The sequence below is a fragment of the Salvelinus namaycush genome, chromosome 5 (genome assembly GCF_016432855.1).
Source record: "Salvelinus namaycush isolate Seneca chromosome 5, SaNama_1.0, whole genome shotgun sequence".
Taxonomy (NCBI): domain Eukaryota; kingdom Metazoa; phylum Chordata; class Actinopteri; order Salmoniformes; family Salmonidae; genus Salvelinus; species Salvelinus namaycush.
Window position 1 is genome coordinate 70,908,403 of NC_052311.1, and position 15,029 is coordinate 70,923,431.

Sequence of the window (15,029 nt, forward strand, 5' to 3'; positions counted from 1 at the left end):
TAGTGAGTGCACTCGTTTTCTACTCCCGCGGCCCAAACGGTGGCGTTTGCTCTAGTTCGGTCGTCTTGCGATAAGAAACACAATCTGCCGCTGTCAGCCGGTGTCGTGCCGGTAGAGGTAAAACGAGTGTACATTTTGACTTCTAAATAATCTGATTTTCGCCAGTTGATGCCATGGTTAACTTCACCGATTTACGATAATAGCCTGCCTGCCCTACAGTAGGCCATTCAGACTCATTTATGAAACCGATCGATATTGATTGGATGGATATTTGTGTTATAAAATGTCACGTCAATTTGAAGGAGTTTGCGGAATTAAATGATGATTCCGATTGAGATGTCATCTGTCATGGATTGAGCCCTGGTGGTAAGTAAACTACTCTAGAAAATAAAAATAAAATAAATGGTCAAATAAATTACATCCTGGCAAGCATATCTGCAAAATCCCACACACTGCAAAAGCAGGTACTGGTCAGAAGGTTGCTGCATGCAGAATTGATATTCAACATCGCAGAATAAAGAAGTTTTACTGAAATGCATAAACTGCTATTGAGTTACACTAGAGTTTATATTTTCCATATTATCATAATGCATGATATTAAAAATGCATATTGAAAGCACATAGTCGATGGCCATGGTATAAGTAGTGGGCTGTAGGCTAGAGAGCTAGGCTTTGCTGACATGTGGTGGCGATTTCATCATCATAACTATGATATCTCTTTGTTTATTGCCTATTTGGTTGACATCTCCCTCTCTCATCTCTCTCTCTCTCTCTCTCTCTCTTTGTCTCTCTCAATTAAATTTCAATTCAATTGAAGGGCTTTATTGGCATGGGAACAATATGCTTACATTGCCAAAGCAAGTGAAATAGATAATAAACAAAAGTGAAATAAACAATAAAAAAATAACAGTAAACATTACACTTACACAAAAGTTCCAAAAGAATGAAGACATTTCAAACGTCATATAATGTATATATACAGTGTTGTAATGATGTGAAAATAGTTAAAGTATAAAAAGGAAAATAAATAAACATAAATATAGTTTGTATTTACAATGATGTTTGTTCTTCACTGGTTGTCCTTTTCTTGTGGCAACAGGTCACAAGTATTGCTGCTGTGATTGCACACTGTGGTATTTCACCCAATAGATATAGGAGTTTATCAAAATTGGATTTGTTTTCGAATTCTTTGTGGGTCTGTGTAATCTGAGGGGAATATGTGTCTCTAATATCTCTCTCTCTCTCTCTCTTTCGGGGTTGCTTTTTGATTTCTGCTGTGGGGTAAGAGTGCAGTGGGGATGTTGTCATGGAGTCTGTAATCCAATCAAAGAAGAGGGGAGCGTAATCCATGATAATCCCACATCCAAAGAGACAGAGAGGGAAAGGGATGAGGGAGAAAACATGTTTGTAGATACACCATGTTCCTGTTTGAATGGAACTGCCTTTAATATGTCTGTTGCTTCATCAGGACCCCCTGTAGAACATAATGATTCATCCCAAGGGATGTATCCCGCCAAAATGTCTGAATAAAACAAATAGATACATCAGAATTACTTACAGTAGGCCTAGTCTTCCTTTCATCACTTGCTCTTAACGTATGTGTGTGTGTGTGTGTGTGTGTGTGTGTGTAACTCTGTCTGTCTGCGGTCTCGTCCAGCAGCTGGCTGCCTGGGCAGAGGATCCCTGCTGCTAGGGAGACTTCACCACAGAGACATGGCCCTGAGAGAGCAAATAGAGGAAGGGCCAGAAGAAACCCTCACCTAGGGTAAACTACAGAGACAGGAGAGAGAAGAAGAGGTGGAGAGAGGAGAGAGGTCCAAAGAGGAAGAAAGGACTGAGGGAAGAGAGGGAAGAGAAGGAGAGTCTGTCAGTCTCAGGTAAGGGTCAGTGTATTCTGTAAAATAGAATGCCAGTAGAATGGAGAGTCATAGGGGCTCAAAAACGGAGAAAACCAGGAACATTGAGGAGGAAGTTAACACTGCTGTATGCTGCTGTATGGGTGTCTGGCTGTTTTTGCTCTGTGTGGATCTGTGTGTCTGTGTGTGCTGTAGGATGGGTTATGACCTGGAGAGGTTTGTGGGGTACGTGAACGAGGGGCTTCTGTGCTGTGTGTGTCGGGATGTGTTGGAGCGCCCCCTCCAGGCCCCCTGTGAACATGCCTACTGCGACGCCTGCATCAGCTCCTGGCTCATACACCACCATTCCTGCCCCGAGGACAGACTTCCACTGGACATCAGCACTCTGAGACCACTGCACAGGTACACACACTCACACAGAAACACCCACGCAGACACATACACACTCACACAGAAACAGTCACATACACACACACACACACTATAATATGGTTACTCCAACAACCACTGTCTGGTCTGGTCTGTGTTAGGTACATGCGTAATGACCTGTCTAGGCTCCAGATCCGTTGTGTTAACTCTGGCCAGGGCTGTGATGCCGTCTGCTGCCTGGAGACACTTCACACACACGAGGACGAGTGTCCATTCACCTTCATATCCTGCTCCTCCACAGGTACTACAGCTCTGTGTGTATTACAGTCAGTGGAGGCTGCTGAGGGGAGGACGGCTCATAATAATGCCTGGAATGGATTCAATGGAATGGTAACAAACATGTGGTTTCCATGTGGTTGATACCATTTCATTGACTCCATTCCATCCTCCCCTCAGCAGCCTCCACTGATTACAGTGTATTATAATACAGAGAGAGTGTGTGTGTGTAAGTGTATTAGAGAAATGTATAGTATACTACATGGAAGTGTGTTTAGTTTAGACGGAGCAGAAGTGATATGACACCTGTGTGAGGGGAGCAGGTGGTAGACCAGTTGTCATGGTGACATCATACAGAGCCCAGCTGGGATGAACAATGACCTTTGCTCCAGGTAGCAGTTGCTCTTAGGTACAGATCTAGGATCATCTTACCTTAACCAAATCCCAACCTTTACGATTATGGGTGAAATGCAAATAAAAGACCCTAGATCTGTATTGGGGAAACATCCAACTACTCAGGGAGGGATCCCACCTACATTTTTAATGAGAAACATCCCCCAGAGGATGAGAGCCAATGCAACAGATGGATGGGGGGGGTTGGTATTAGGTGAACTCTCACGTGTCTGTGACCTGTTGTTGGCAGGTGGAGACTACATATGTTACCAGTGCGGTAGGTATCAGTGTGTTTGCGTTTGTGTGGTATTGGATTGGATTGTGTTTCATTCATTTGCATGATTAATTAAAAACATAAGTTCTTATCCTTCAATCTTCCTTTGACCTTTTGCTACTGCATCTCTGAGTGGGGGAGTGCTTGAGTGCCATGCAATGCAGTGGAGTGGGGTAGAGGAAGGTGGAGCGGGGTAGAGGAAGGTGGAGCGGGGTAGAGGAAGGCGGAAAGGGGTAGAGGAAGGCGGAGAGGGGTAGAGGAAGGCGGAGCGGGGTAGAGGAAGGCGGAGAGGGGTAGAGGAAGGCGGAGAGGGGTAGAGGAAGGCGGAGCGGGGTAGAGGAAGGCGGAGAGGGATAGAGGAAGGCGGAGCGGGGTAGAGGAAGGCAGAGCGGGAGAGAGGAAGGCGGAGCGGGAGAGAGGAAGGCGGAGCGGGGTAGAGGAAGGTGGAGTGGGGTAGAGGAAGGCGGAGCGGGGTAGAGGAAGGCGGAGCGGGGTAGAGGAAGGCGGAGCGGGAGAGAGGAAGGCGGAGCGGGAGAGAGGAAGGCGGAGCGGGGTAGAGGAAGGCGGAGTGGGGTAGAGGAAGGCGGAGTGGGGTAGAGGAAGGCGGAGTGGGGTAGAGGAAGGCGGAGTGGGGTAGAGGAAGGCGGAGTGGGGTAGAGGAAGGCGGAGAGGGGTAGAGGAAGGCGGAGCGGGGTAGAGGAAGGCGGAGCGGGGTAGAGGAAGGCGGAGCGGGAGAGAGGAAGGCGGAGCGGGAGAGAGGAAGGCGGAGCGGGGTAGAGGAAGGCGGAGCGGGGTAGAGGAAGGCGGAGCGGGGTAGAGGAAGGTGGAGTGGGGTAGAGGAAGGTGGAGCGGGATAGAGGAAGGGGTTGGGGGTGAGAAAGACAGTGAGAGACTTTCAGTAGGTCTCAAGTGTTACTCTCTAACTTCGTCTTTCTGTTACTTTTTGTACTCCTCTCCTTAACTCCTCTTTACTCTCTCCACCTCCCCAGGTTGTCCGGTGCAGGTGGAGAGGAGGGGTCTAGATTCTCACCTGTTGGAGTGTGAGTTCCGCAGCAGGGCGTGTCCTAGCGGCTGTGGCCACACCCTCCTCTCTGTAGACCAATCACAGCACAACTGTGTTGCAGAGCTACGAACAGAATTAGAGCTGCTCAGGTTTGTGTTTGAGGTGATGGATTGAGATATATTAGGATGTTATATCTGTGTCGTTCCTAACAAATCCTTGACAAAGCTGTGCCAATATTTACAATATTCTAGAACCTCAAGGGCGACATCATTGCTTTTATACAATGGATATTGTGATTTATTGTGACACATGCGTGTGTTTGTGTGTGTTGCAGGGCAGAGATGTTGGGTAAGGTGGAGGAGGTGAGGCGTGAGATGGAGTCGAGGCTGGACTCTCAGAGGAGACACATGGTGCAGAAAGAGTCTCTGCTGAAGAGCGAGGTGGAGGACCTCAAGGTGACACACTTATATGTACTACCTATAGGAATGTGTGTGTGTGTGTGTTATGACACATCCCTGTGTGTGTGTGTAGGGCCAGGTGTCGAGGGTGGTGTGTGATGTGCGGGCTCTCTTGGGGGCAGAGCGCCTGCGGAGACAGGAGCTGGCAGAAGCGGAGCTAGAGAAGAGGGAGCTACTGGAGACGCTCCGGAGCCTGCAGCCATGCAGGGGCCAGCGGAACAGAGACGAGCCAATCAGAGGACTGTATCAAGAAGACGGGACAATTAGTAGCCAGCATCAAGTGGAACACCCAACCAGGGGCCTGCTGAGGGCGTGGTCAACACAGGCTTCTACCCAATCACTACCCTCGGCTTTGCCCACTCCAGCCTTATACCCGCCTACCTCCCCACAGCTAGGGGAGGGGTCACGCAAGGCCCGCCCCCGCAGCCTTACCCTCGACTGCATCAAGAGCAGAGAGGTCACCGTCATCTGAGGGGCCATTCCTAATGTTACTGTGTTATGTTCAGCACTGGGTTATGTTCAGTAGGCGCAAATGAGAGAAAATGCTTTAAGTTCCTCAATTCCTTCTTCATTTAACTGTCTCAAAACATTTTTATCTGGTGTGGCATCTCCTGAACGCACCCTTGATGATTGGCAGGTACCTGTGACATTGCTTCAACTCAGAGAAAACCAGCCTGCTGAGATCCTAAATAAAGTCTGCTGAAACACCTCTGATATCTGGTCCTCTTAAGGTACAATAGTCTTACTCCATCTACTCTAATGGATTGGAATTATATCCAGCTCATTATGCATTTCTTACATTGCATATACCCCATGCATCGATCCGTCTGTCAATCCAACCATCCATACTAACACAGTGAGGAACACTAACACACTACTCCAGACAGCGCTCTCAATCACAGAACTTTATTGAGTCTGAACAACAACGTAAAATAACTAAAACATAATACAACAAATTCCACACATCATCATCAATAGAATCCCACAGAGGACACGTTTCCATGGAGATGATGAACTCATTATTCCTGATTGGTCCGTTAAGAGCCGTGACGGGCTGCAGTCATTGGCCAGGTTTGTTTACCTAGTGAAGGAGCGAACGTGTCGTCCCCTCCCCCCTCCGCTGCCTCCCCCACCGCTAAACTTCCCCCCCTGGGACCCCCTCCCCCCTCCTCCTCCCTGACTCAGCCACGACAGGCCTGTACCCCCACGACCTCGAGGGGCGCGGTCCCGCGGAGCCAGGCGATATGCACCTGGAAGAGAGGGAGAGGGAGCGAGAAGAACAAGGGTGACCATCAGTAATTGTGCATGAAAGTATTATCTTGTGTTCATGTTGTTCTCTGAATATGTGTGTGTGTGTGTGTTTATACAGTATGTACGTGTGCAAACGGGTATGTGTGTGTGTGTGTACCTGCAGGCTGCTGGCGTGAGGGCAGGGGGCCGCGTGTGAAGTTGCTCTGCCCGCCCCTGGCATCACTGTATGTTCCTCTGTGGGTAACCGGTGGCAACGGACCACTCCACGACGTGCCACCTCGCCCACCCTCACGGCGGGCATTATAGTTACCTAGAAGGGAGGGGGATGGGAAGACATGTTAGTCAAAGGTTCTTTGAAAGACAACAGACCCACTTGTTAGTTTACAACGATGTCTGTGTCTGTGTGTGTGTGTGTGTGTGTGTCAACATACCAGACAGCAGCACTCCTTTAGGCTGCGGTGGGGTGAAAAAGCGTGTCTGCTGGCTGTGGAAGGCAGCCCTGCCTCTGTTCCCAGTGAACAGGCCTCTGGTGGGGGGTTTGGGGGAGCTCTTAGGGGGTCGCTTGGGGGGCAACAGGCCCAGGGGAGTCCCAACGTCTTTAAACTCCGCCGCCACAAAGTCATCCACGTGCATGCTGGGAGGGCGCGAAGTGTTCTGTTTGCGCTGGCGGAAGATGTCGTGGGGACGACAGAGCTGTCCCCCGAAGCCGCCTCTACCTCGACCGCGAGGAGCAGCCATCATGTGGGCTCTCTTAGCTGGCTCGATGTAGTCTGACTTACCACTGCAGGGAGGAAGAGGACGACACAGGCATCTTTGTTAACATGTGGGTCACATACAATCACATTATGTACCTGAAGATGATAAAAGTGTGTGTGTGTGTGTGTGTACCTGGTGATGAAGGTCTCGTGTTTGTGCTTGCCCAGCCTGAAGCCCTTGTTAGTTTTGGTATGACTGGGAGACAAGGGCTCAGACAGGAAGGAGCGTTCCAGCTCTGACTTCAGGTCCAACTCTGGACAACACTCCTGGGCCAGGCCTAGCAGGTCCACCTTCACCTAGGGACAGAGAGGTTTACTCCCCACACACACTGACAGAAAGACACACACACATTCAAACAACACAGAGGTGTCTCACCATGTCTAGTTCAGCCTCCATGTCATCAGTGTGGAAGGGGGAGAACCACAGAGCCTTCAGCTGCTCATCCAACACCTCCGACAACACAAACACCGTCCTGCAGGAGAGACACACAGACAGTCAGAACAGGACCCACACAGCTTCGGGTCAAAACTGGGTCCATAGCATGTCAGTGGGGCATTCAAGACAAGACAAAATTCCCCAAACAGATTGAGTTCATACAGGCGCATAATTTAAAAAACAGTTGATTAAAATTGCACTTTTGTTAAAGGTGCACTATGCAGAAATCGCTCTGTCATTTCCTGGTTGCTAAAATTCTAATAGTTCGCCTAATTTCAGTTTATGTGACAAAACAGGCAAGTATCGTGTAGAGAATCATTGTACGATCTACGATCTAAACCGCATTATAAACTGGGTGGTTTGAGCCCTGAATGCTGATTGGCTGACAGCCGTAGTACATCAGAATATGACAAACACTTATTTATACTGCTCTAATTACGTTGGTAACCAGTTTATAATAGCAAAAGGCACCACGGGGGTTTGTGATATGGCCAATATACCACGGCTAAGGGCTGTGTCCAGGCACTCGGCATCCGTGTTGCGTCGTGTGTAAGAACAGCCCTTAGCAAAACAGTCCTGTACTTTAGAAAGGCTATCAAAGACTGGAACATGTTCCGGGATTCTTCCAATGACATTGAGGAGTACACCAGTCACTGGCTTTATCAATAAGTGCATCGAGGACGTCGTCCCCGCAGTGACTGTACGTACATACCCCAACCAGAAGCCATGGATTACAGGCAACATTCGCACTGAGCTAAAGGGTAGAATGCCGCTTTCAAGGTGCGGGACTCTAACCCGGAAGCTTACAAGAAATCCTGCTATGCCCTGCGACGAACCATCAAACAGGCAAAGCGTCAATACAGGGCTAAGATTGAATCATACTACAACGGCTCAGACGCTCGTCAGATGTGGCAGATGTGGCAGGGCTAACTATTACAGACTACAAAGGGAAGCACAGCCGCGAGCTGCCCAGTGACACAAGCCTACCAGACGAGCTAAATCACTTCTATGCTCGCTTCGATGCAAGCAACACTGAGGCATGCATGAGAGCATCAGCTGTTCCGGACGACTGTGTGATCACGCTCTCCGTAGCCGACGTGAGTAAGACCTTTAAACAGGTCAACGTACACAAGGCTGTGGGGCCAGACGGATTACCAGGACGTGTGCTCCGGGCATGTGCTGACCAACTGGCAGGTGTCTTCACTGACATTTTCAACATGTCCCTGGTTGAGTCTGTAATACCAACATGTTTCAAGCAGACCACCATAGTCCCTGTGCCCAAGAACACGAAGGCAACATGCCTAAATGACTACAGACCCGTAGCACTCACATCCGTAGCCATGAAGTGCTTTGAAAGGTTGGTAATGGCTCACATCAACACCATTATCCCAGAAATCCTAGACCCACTCCGATTTGCATACCGCCCAAACCGATCCACAGATTATGCAATCTCTATTGCACTCCACACTGCCCTTTCCCACCTGGACAAAAGGAACACCTATGTGAGAATTCTATTCATTGACTACAGCTCAGCGTTCAACACCATAGTACCCTCAAAGCTCATCACTAAGCTAAGGAACCTGGGACTAAACACCTCCCTCTGCAACTGGATCCTGGACTTCCTGACGGGCCGCCCCCCAGGTGGTGAGGGTAGGTAGCAACACATCTGCCACGCTGATCCTCAACACTGGAGCTGCCCAGGGGTGCGTGGTCAGTCCCCTCCTGTACTCCCTGTTCACCCACGACTGCATGGTCAGGCACGACTCCAACAACATCATTAAGTTTGCATACGACACAACAGTGGTAGGCCTGATCACCAACAACGACGAGACAGCCTATAGGGAGGAGGTCAGAGACCTGGCTGGGAGGTGCCAGAATAACAACCTATCCCTCAACGTAACCAAGACTAAGGAGATGATTGTGGACTACAGGAAAAGGAGGACCGAGCACGCCCCCATTCTCATTGACGGGGCTGTAGTGGAGCAGATTGAGAGCTTCAAGTTCCTTGGTGTCCACATCAACAACAAACTAGAATGGTCCAAACACACCAAGACAGTCGTGAAGAGGGCACGACAAAGCCTATTCCCCCTCAGGAAACTAAAAAGATTTGGCATGGGTCCTGAGATCCTCAAAAGGTTCTACAGCTGCAACATCGAGAGCATCCTGACCGGTTGCATCACTGCCTGGTACGGCAATTGCTCGGCCTCCGAACGCAAGGCACTACAGAGGGTAGTGCGTACGGCCCAGTACATCACTGGGGCAAAGCTGTCTGCCATCCAGGACCTCTACACCAGGCGGTGTCAAAGGAAGGCCTTAAAATTGTCAAAGACCCCAGCCACCCCAGTCATAGACTGTTCTCTCTACTACCGCATGGCAAGCGGTACCGGAGTGCCAAGTCTAGGACAAAAAGGCTTCTCAACAGTTTTTACCCCCAAGCCATAAGACTCCTGAACAGGTAATCAAATGGCTACCCGGACTATTTGCATTGTGTGCCCTGCCCCCCCAACCCCTCTTTTACGGTGCTGCTACTCTGTTTATCATATATGCATAGTCACTTTAACTATACATTCATGTACATACCACCTCAATTGACGTGACCAACCAGTGCTCCCGCACATTGGCTAACCGGGCTATCTGCATTGTGTCCCACCACCCGCCAACCCCTCTTTTTACGCTACTGCTACTCTCTGTTCACCTCAATAAGCCTGACTAACTGGTGTCTGTATATAGCCTTGCTACTGTTATTTTCAAATTTATTTTTACTGTTGTTTTATTTCTTTACTTACCTACACACACACAGAGACATACCTTTTTTTCGCACTATTGGTTAGAGCCTGTAAGTAAGCATTTCACTGTAAGGTTTACACCTGTTGTATTCGGCGCACATGACAAATAAACTTTGATTTGATATTGGCCATATAGCACCCCCCCTCGGGCCGTATTGCTTAAGTGAAATATATCTTCCATGACGGTTTCTGCTGTTTGAAGCTGGTGTGCAAAACCGAAAGTAAAAGATGCAAAAATGAAATTTAAGAACTGGAAGCATAAAAATAGCGCACATATAACAGACCTACCGCTTCTAGACGTGCGTTCAGTGAGAATGACAGATCTATAACTCACATTTCTATGTGAATTTGTTCAGCTCGCACAAAAAGTTACATATTGCAGCTTTAATGGTATCTATTGGGCCAACAGTGTCAGTGGGCGGTACCTGTGGTTGAACTGGGCCAATAGCGTGTCAGGGTTGGGTAGAGTGGGCTCCGTCTCAGGGGGAGAAGATGCGTCCATAGTGGTCTCCAGCGTCTGTCGTAGACCAATCACATTTTCCAACAGGGTCTCCAATGAATCCTCCTCCTTGCACAGCTTCTACAAACACACACACACAACAGTTACTTCCACTACTTCCGACCGGAGATCTGTACTTGCATTTATAATCATTACTATGCACAAAGTGTGTGTGTGTGTACCGTGATGTGTTTCTCTAGTGTGTTTAGAGGGTGTGTGTCAGTCTCCTCCCACTGCAGCAGAGCCTTCATCTCTGAGCCAGTCAGAGCCACAGACCTTGGGGGCGGGACCAGCCCGGACTCTTCCCCTCCACTCTCCTCCCCACAGCAACCCTGGGTATGAGAAGAGAGAGTGACAGAGACAATGATTAATGATATACGGGCGGATCGGCCTTTACATCGGCAGATAATGGTTGACTGGATAATGGTTGATCATGTTAATATGGACTTGTTTGGGGTTTTACCAGAGGGTCAGTGTTGAGGATCTGTCGTAGGAAGTCCAGCAGAGCAGAGAGGAGTTCAGCCGAGTCTTTCCTGAAGGAGAACACCTGTCTCTTCAACAGAGCACACACACTGGCACTGTGCTTCTTCAGAGCCCTAAAAACACACATCTCTAAAGTTGAATTCGGTGTTCCACAGGGTTCAGTGCTTTAACCACTACTATTGTCTATATGCACATGCTACACTTGCATTGATCTAAACTCCTGGCAATGAGGAGTGTGTGTGTACCCTTTGAGGTGGTAGAGTCCATAGTCATGTTCTGTGAGGAACATGAGTGTTCTGAGACAGGTGAGGAGCAGAGCGGCACTGCTCTCTCCATTCCCCAAAACCTCCATCAGAGAGTCACACACTGATGAGATCATTTCCCGTCCTGGCAGGGCATTGGCCAGTTGCTCGGCCTCTGACACACACCCCTCGGCTGGGTGGGGCACCACCAGAGAGATGTCCTAACACACACACACACACACGCACACACACACACAGCAGAGTTAACCCAATGAGTCCCACCGTTTACAAAAACGTCTGTAGAGTCAGAATGATTTGAGATGCTTGGCAAAAGCTGACTGTCAGGAACACAAACACGTAACATGTTTCGTCTCTATGATGCTCATAAACTGACTGTCAGGAACACAAACACGTAACATGTTTCGTCTCTATGATGCTCATAAACTGACTGTCAGGAACACAAACACGTAACATGTTTCGTCTCTATGATGCTCATAAACTGACTGTCAGGAACACAAACACGTAACATGTTTCGTCTCTATGATGCTCATAAACTACACAAGAATTGTTAGAAGGTAAGGGGTTCTTCTACATAGAAGACCATAGTAAATCCCAGCACATAGCGTCTATAACACTGTAAGGGGTTCTTCTACATAGAAGACCATAGTAAATCCCAGCACATAGCGTCTATAACACTGTAAGGGGTTCTTCTACATAGAAGACCATAGTAAATCCCAGGACATAGCGTCTATAACACTGTAAGGGGTTCTTCTACATAGAAGACCATAGTAAATCCCAGGACATAGTGTCTATAACACTGTGATAAGCTCACATAGTTGCTGTTATAAACTCTGAACAGTTGTCACTGACAGGTTAGATATTCATTTTCCAGTGAGCAAACCATTTCTGTACTTAGAGCATTCTTATAACTACATTTCTATCGGGTTTTTGCTCTGTCAATAAAACTCATGAATGCAACTGTTTATGTCAAATAGTTAGGTGTTCTACTTGTAGCCCTGGTTGTCCTGAAAAGAACATGGTAAAACACTTCATTGTGAGACTAAATATAACGGCTTGACATGCAGATAAATGAAAGTCAGATACATGTCTTGGGACTGATGGGGTTAAACACCTTTCTCTATCCCTCTACCGCTCCCTCTTACCTGGCTCAGCCTGATATACGACCCCCTGCTAGTCTGACACATAGTTCAGACTAAAGAGCATCCACAAAGACCTACATGTTTATGAACATAACACGCACCAATTCACCCCATACCTCTCCATTGTTATAGCTGGAGGAAAGACAACAGCTAGTGGATGAAGTGCATTAGCTTCATACAATACCCGGTGCTTCGTGTGTTACCTGGTCACACAGTGACTGCAGGACAGTTCCCACCAGCTCTGCACAGTGCTGTTGTGGCAGGGCGTGGTCAGCAGCGGGAACCAATAGGGACAGTAGCAGGGGGAAGACATCAGCCAATGGCTCGTCTCCAGGGGCGGAGCCAGAGAGCAGGTGTAACGTTGCGATCTTACAGGCTCTCTGGGAAACCAGGGTGTCGAATAGAGAGAGGATACGCAGGACCTGCCCCCAACCGGGACTCTTACCCTCAACACTGAAAAACACAACCACACATACCGAAATCAAAAACACAACCACACATACCGAAATCAAAAACACAACCACACATACCGAAATCAAAAACACAACCACACATATCGAAATCAAAAACACAACCACACATATCGAAATCAAAAACACAACCACACATACCAAAATCAAAAACACAACCACACATACCGAAATCAAAAACACAACCACACATACCGAAATCAAAAACACAACCACACATACCGAAATCAAAAACACAACCACACATACCGAAATCAAAAACACAACCACACATACCGAAATCAAAAACACACACCGAAATCAAAAACACAACCACACATACCGAAATCAAAAACACAACCACACATACCGAAATCAAAAACACAACCACGCATACCGAAATCAAAAACACATACCGAAATCAAAAACACAACCACACATACCGAAATCAAAAACACAACCACACATACCGAAATCAAAAACACAACCACACATATCGAAATCAAAAAGACACACATCAGAGAAGGTAGCATGGTGGTGAAATAATATACAGAGCCAATTTGGGATTTATTTGGCTTGCCATCTTAGTTCAAGAGGTGCATAAGGGTGTGTTTGCGACTGTCTTACGGCTGTAGTTCCCCCAGCAGGAATTCCAGCAGGGTCTTCATGATGAGGGTGGCGGTGGGAGAGGAGAGGTCAGCCAGCTGGACACACACACGTCGCAGCATGGCCAGCAGCGGAGGACAGCTAGTTCCACACACACACCCGAGGGCGTCCGCAAACACACCCCACTGCACCCGCAGGTGCATGCTCCACAACTTCCTGGTGTTCAACGCTACAGCCACGTCCTGAACAGAGATCACCTGGAGGGGGACCGGCACAACACACAACTAGAAATCGGTTTCCCTTCGGTTTGGATGTTTCCAACATGAAAGTCCTACAGCTTTCAATCCTCATGAATTGATTAGTTTGTTAAGTGTCAATCCGACGACCTCCAGACTGTTGCTGATGATGGCTGTAGCAACATGAGAAGCAGCAGGCGTGTGTGTGTGTACCTGCGTGCTCTGCATGGGCAGGGGAAGTGGCAGCAGTTCAGACAGCAGGGTGAGGCCAGAGAAGAGACCCTCTGGTGCTTTCATTAGAGAGCCCAACACCTCCTTCAGCATCAGAGACCATGTGTTACTGAGCAGAGTCTCCTCTGTGTGGGTCATCTACAGGGGAAATGATACCCAATTTATTACACGCACGCAACACACACAACATTATGTTAAAGGTCAATCAGAAAAGAGCTCTACCTGTTCGCTGACTCCCTGTGTGAAGGTGAGCAGCACATCTACGATGAGGGCCTGAACCTTGGTCTCCTCCCAGTCTAGACGTCCAGAGGACGGGGCTGAACACACGACCATGTGTAGCGTCACCAACGTACTCGCCACACGCGTGTCCCTGAACTGGAAGGCCCCGCTGCGCAGCAGCTCTGTCAGCATGGTCCGCAGCAGCCTTAGCGTGTTAGCGCACACGCCAAGGATCATACAGCGCTGTGGGGTGGGTCCCATGTGTCCGTGCACACGCCAGGCAGGCAGCAGCACGCTACACAGCTTCTGGAGCACACAAACACACGTGTCCAAGCCCTCCCCAGAAAACAACTGCACTCCCGCTAGACTCCACTTCAGATCTCTCTGCTGAGCCTCTACGGCGGGAGGGGGACAGGCGATCTGGCAGAGGACCCTCAGAGCAGACATCAGTCCACTTCCCTCTAGAGTCAACACGTTCTGGACATTCTACAGGGACACACACGGGACAGACAGGACAGAATGGGTTTTCTGTTAGTAATATGACCAATAATACACATGTACATACAGTAAGTATTTTATTTACATCAGCCACACACAGTGCATTCGGAAAGTATTCAGACCCCTTGACTTTTTCCACATTTGTTACTTTACAGCCTTATTCTAAAATTGATTAAATTGTTGTCCCCCCTCTATCTACGCACAATAACCCTTAATGACGAAGCAAAAACAGTTTAAAAAAAATAAACATTGTAAATATATATTTAAAAAATAATAAATTAAATATCACATTTACATAAGTATTCAGACCCTTTTTTCAATACTTTGTTGAGGCACCTTTTGCAGAGATTACAGCCTTGGGTCTTCTTGGGTATGACACTACAAGCTTGGCAGACCTGTATTTGGAGAGTTTCTCCCATTCTTCTCTGCAGATCCTCTCAAGCTCTGCAGGTTGAATTGGGAGCATTGCTGCACAGCTATTTTTCGGTCTCTCCAGAGATGTTCAATCGGGTTCACGTCCGGACTCTGGCTGGGCCACTCAAGAACATT

The 15,029-nt window shown here is 48.2% G+C and overlaps 2 protein-coding genes across 2 annotated transcripts in view; one reads left to right on the forward strand and one right to left on the reverse strand.

Annotated features, from left to right (window-relative positions):
• Positions 1-2,390: 2,390 nt before the first annotated feature.
• Positions 2,391-5,324, forward strand: LOC120047332 (RING finger protein 151-like). The gene is made up of 5 exons (XM_038992855.1): positions 2,391-2,526; positions 3,145-3,171; positions 4,158-4,320; positions 4,506-4,626; positions 4,703-5,324. Exons 1-5 carry the CDS (start codon positions 2,391-2,393, stop codon positions 5,099-5,101), a joined length of 846 nt encoding a protein of 281 aa, XP_038848783.1. The 3' UTR covers positions 5,102-5,324.
• A 195-nt stretch (positions 5,325-5,519) lies between these two features.
• LOC120048859 (protein virilizer homolog) overlaps positions 5,520-15,029 on the reverse strand; it is a 29,619-nt gene continuing 20,109 nt past the window's right edge. Inside the window, exons 13-25 of the mRNA XM_038995154.1 lie at positions 13,986-14,468; positions 13,746-13,901; positions 13,318-13,553; positions 12,445-12,694; positions 11,085-11,302; positions 10,820-10,952; positions 10,539-10,688; positions 10,283-10,437; positions 7,012-7,108; positions 6,769-6,932; positions 6,312-6,661; positions 6,038-6,190; positions 5,520-5,879 (exon numbers count right to left, since the gene is read on the reverse strand). Coding sequence (XP_038851082.1) covers positions 5,707-5,879; positions 6,038-6,190; positions 6,312-6,661; positions 6,769-6,932; positions 7,012-7,108; positions 10,283-10,437; positions 10,539-10,688; positions 10,820-10,952; positions 11,085-11,302; positions 12,445-12,694; positions 13,318-13,553; positions 13,746-13,901; positions 13,986-14,468 — 2,718 coding nt within the window. The 3' untranslated portion in view covers positions 5,520-5,706. The remainder of the gene's footprint in view (positions 5,880-6,037; positions 6,191-6,311; positions 6,662-6,768; positions 6,933-7,011; positions 7,109-10,282; positions 10,438-10,538; positions 10,689-10,819; positions 10,953-11,084; positions 11,303-12,444; positions 12,695-13,317; positions 13,554-13,745; positions 13,902-13,985; positions 14,469-15,029) is intronic.